The sequence below is a fragment of the Rhodamnia argentea genome, chromosome 7, assembly GCF_020921035.1.
Source record: "Rhodamnia argentea isolate NSW1041297 chromosome 7, ASM2092103v1, whole genome shotgun sequence".
Taxonomy (NCBI): Eukaryota; Viridiplantae; Streptophyta; class Magnoliopsida; order Myrtales; family Myrtaceae; genus Rhodamnia; species Rhodamnia argentea.
In genome coordinates, this window is record NC_063156.1 from 7,572,213 (window position 1) to 7,576,152 (window position 3,940).

A 3,940-nucleotide genomic window follows, 5' to 3' on the forward strand; every position below is an offset into this window, starting at 1 on the left:
GTCTCATTCTAATCAATGATCCTCGGCAGCTTCCTCGGCAGCTATGGCAATTTTGACTGGTCAACTATTCTGGCGAGTTTCAAACTCATGACAGCCCGACACTAACCTGTTTTGATTAAGATTTATATAGTTAATCACCGGCAGGGCAATTACATGTGTTCTTTCTCCGAAATCAATTTTTAAAAAACTATAGACTAATGTCCCGAAGTAGTGCAATCCTCCTATAAATACCACATGCTGAAGTTCATGAAGAACCCAAACCAAGATCACGACACACATTTGCGAGATCTTTCCCTTGACCCCCCTCCCTCTCTCTTCCCCATCTGATTAGTCCTTCAGTCATGGCTTCCTGGACAGCCCTGAAAATCTGCTTTCTTCTCTTCGTTTGCGTGATCATGTCGGGATCTGCCTCTACACAGCAGCTGTCCGGCCAAGATTACTACGCGAGGAGGTGCCCGAAAGCGCTCGAGACCATCACAGCCGTTGTGAAGTCGGCGGTGGCCAGCGAGGCTCGCATGGGAGCGTCGCTGCTCCGCCTTCACTTCCACGATTGCTTTGTCAATGCAAGTCTCTTCCGCTTTCTCGCTCAGTTCTGTGTTTTTTTTTTTGGGCCCCCACTTCACGTCCATCTTCATCATGCCGTGCGTGTTTTGGCATGTTCCTTTACGTGCAAGCTCTCACTACATTCCCAATCCACGCATGAATTATTCCTTTAACATTTTCTTCGATTGATCGATCGTCGCACGTCTGCTAAACTTGCCGCTATTTGGAAAAAAGAAAACAGTTTTCACGTCGATGTTGTAAAGCGAATATTTTTCCTTTTTTTTTTCTTCCATTCCGTAATATCGCGTTGGTTATATAATTCCATACATGCCACATACATTAGTGTGCACAACACTTTTGGTAGAAAAAATGTCATAAAAGAAATGTGACCAACATTTTGGAGATTCGGATCTTTAAGGAATTTCGGAACAAGTGAGATATACATGGGCTAATGATTCCATTAAATTAAGAAAGAACGACAATGAGCCAATCATAGCACACCATTAGACGACCTGCCACCATGGTGTCTTTAACATTTGTTTTTTCCCTATTCGAACAAATGAAACATCTCCCTCTTAACATTCTCTTGCCGACTGGTCGTCAAAAAGACAAAAACAATATTTTGTTTCCTCATGAGTTCGATGTTTAGATCTTGTAAAAGCCAACTAGACGAAATATTTGATGGTTATTTTTTCATAAAATTGTTTTGACAGGGATGTGATGCATCGGTTCTGCTGGACGACACCGCGAATTTCACCGGGGAGAAGACAGCGTTCCCCAACGCAAACTCCCTGAGGGGATTCGATGTGATCGACACCATCAAGTCGAAAGTGGAGAAATTGTGCCCCGGCATCGTCTCGTGCGCCGACATCTTAGCCGTTGTTGCTAGGGACTCCGTCGTCGAAGTAAGCACCCGACCCTTGAGATTGCTAGGGACATAGTTTTATCATTGATCCCTAACAGAATAATCTTTGGAATCGATAAGAACAAACGATGAGTTCCTAAAACTTATGTGGATTCACTGAATTTGATCTTCAGTTGGGTGGCTGGGGTTGGCAAGTTCAGCTAGGAAGAAGGGATTCGACCACGGCGAGCCTGAGCGCTGCAAATACCAACCTTCCAGCTCCAACTCTTAATCTCAGCGGCCTCATCACCTCTTTCTCTAACAAAGGCTTCACTGCCCAAGAAATGGTGGCGCTCTCAGGATCCCACACCATAGGCCAGGCTAGGTGCGTGACGTTCAGGGCCCGGCTCTACAATGAGAACGACATAAGCTCGTCGTTCGCCACGTCTTTAAAGGTCAGTTGCCCCAGCTCGGGAGGCAACAACAACCTCTCCTCTCTCGACGTCACGAGCCCGACGTCCTTTGACAATGCCTACTTCAGCAACCTGGTGAACCAGAAGGGCCTGCTCCATTCGGACCAGCAGCTGTTCAGTGGTGGTTCGACGAACGCTCAAGTGACCGCCTACAGCAAGAACGTGGGCTGGTTCAGGAACGATTTTGCCAAGGCCATGGTCAAGATGGGAGGCCTTAGCCCTCTCACCGGGTCTAGCGGTCAGATCAGGACGAATTGCAGAAGAATCAATTGATTTTAATCCTGGCTACTGTTCTTTCCATGATGTGTTTATTTTTTTTTCCTTTCTTTAACCTTTTATTCTCATAACCTTTCGAGATGACTGATGTGTAATAATTTGTTGCTTTTGGGTGTGTGATTATAACTTTGTTTCAAGTCAACTTTCATGGGGCGTGATGATAATCATGATAATTTGATTTTGTTACGAGATTGGGTTATGTTTATATGATGTGATGGGTTACATTCTCTTTTCGAAAGAAACTAGGGCTCATTAGTTGAATTTGATGATGTCGATGTCGGACGCTACATGATGACTCATCTTAAAGCTTCTAAGCTCCTGGAATCACGAGGCTTGACTATTCGTTGTGACTATTCTTTAACAAATTACAGAGTGGTAGCTTAGAAAAGAACTAATCCTGGTGCATTGCAGATCAAAAAACGGTATTGTCGAAATAAATCACGAAATTTTTTTCTGTTGGATCGACGAACATCGATCAAATGGTTGATTTTTGTCGGCCGGCCGCCAGATTGTGCATTGACACTTTCACCATGCCAAAGGCCATGGCAAGGTAGAAGCAGCCTTAAAAGGGTCATGTAGATGAGCTGTCTTTTCTTAAGCAACCATTTGGTTTTCAATCCATACGTACAAGATCCAATTGAAGTTGCTATAAAATTTGGTTGGCGAATAATTGTGATTAATCATAAGTTTATTGCTTTCATTTACTGTGTTATTTAGGACGAGTGGATGAAGGGTTCATGTCGTGCATTTTCATCGCAAACGTAATCGCAAACGTAATTCGTGTCGATCCGTGCTACATGAAAGCATCACATGAAGTTGGGAGTAAGTGGTATTCAAGGCCTTTTCGCTTTATCGTAGGTTGCTAGCTGGTAGAGACGGCCACCACGAGTTGAGATTCTTAGTGATGTTCAACTCACTATCTGAGCGACAAAACTTTCTTGTCGAAAAGTGGCCGGGAATACTTTAGAGTAGACTCGATCATGGATCTGGTAACCGGCTTGCGTTAACCTGATGCATGATCCAAAAGAGTAAATGGACGTGCTTTTATGAAGTGATCACCTGAAAGAGGCTCGACCAGCCTAAGTTGCCTCAAAGAGAAAGTGAACTCCGACAAACTTGTTTGCCTTAACTCTCACCAGCAAAAACGCAAGGAACGTCAATGTAGGAAGAGTCGGAGAAACCCTAACCCACGTTTGGAAAGTCGCTGAAATTTCCTTAAGTTGTTTTAATTAATCAGCCGGCTCAATGGAATATCCGATTAAGCACATTAATTAAGGGAGGGAGAGAGAGAGAGAAGTACAGTATCTGTGTAATATTAAAGATCCCATTTGGTTCTTTCCGAGAATCCCGAAGCCACTTTGATAAATGTCAACTTTGCTAGATTTTTTTTTTTTTTTGTCTGTCTTATCCCTAACTTTCCTTTTTTTTCTGAGTTTTGCTCCGCCTCTTTGCAGAGTAAGGGAGTCGAATTCCACACTCATGGTACTTGCTGTGCAAGAAAATATACGCGATTCATTTTAGTCTCATTTTTTGGTATAAAGATAGTTAGAGAGTGTTGACACAATGACGATTGGACCGTCATTGTTCTTCTTTCTTTCTTTCTTTTGGAAAAATAAAATAAAATAAAGATCCTTCGAATCATAATTCATGAAACTAATATGGTTATATTAATCATTTTTGGTGTGAAAATAGTTAGAGAACGGGGACCAAATGACGATTGGACTGCTCTTGTTTTTTGCTTTTTTTTCTATCTTCGTAAAGAATAAAGATTTCTCAAATCATAATGGTCGGTTGACCAAGTCTT

The 3,940-nt window shown here is 42.7% G+C and overlaps 1 protein-coding gene across 1 annotated transcript; it reads left to right on the top strand.

Annotated features, from left to right (window-relative positions):
- The first annotated feature begins 270 nt into the window (after positions 1–270).
- LOC115746924 (cationic peroxidase 1-like) lies at positions 271–2,163 on the top strand. Its single transcript, XM_030682910.2, has 3 exons — positions 271–563; positions 1,257–1,448; positions 1,582–2,163. The coding sequence occupies exons 1-3, from the start codon at positions 342–344 to the stop codon at positions 2,131–2,133; spliced, it is 966 nt and encodes a 321-aa protein (XP_030538770.1). The 5' UTR covers positions 271–341; the 3' UTR covers positions 2,134–2,163.
- Positions 2,164–3,940: the final 1,777 nt, after the last annotated feature.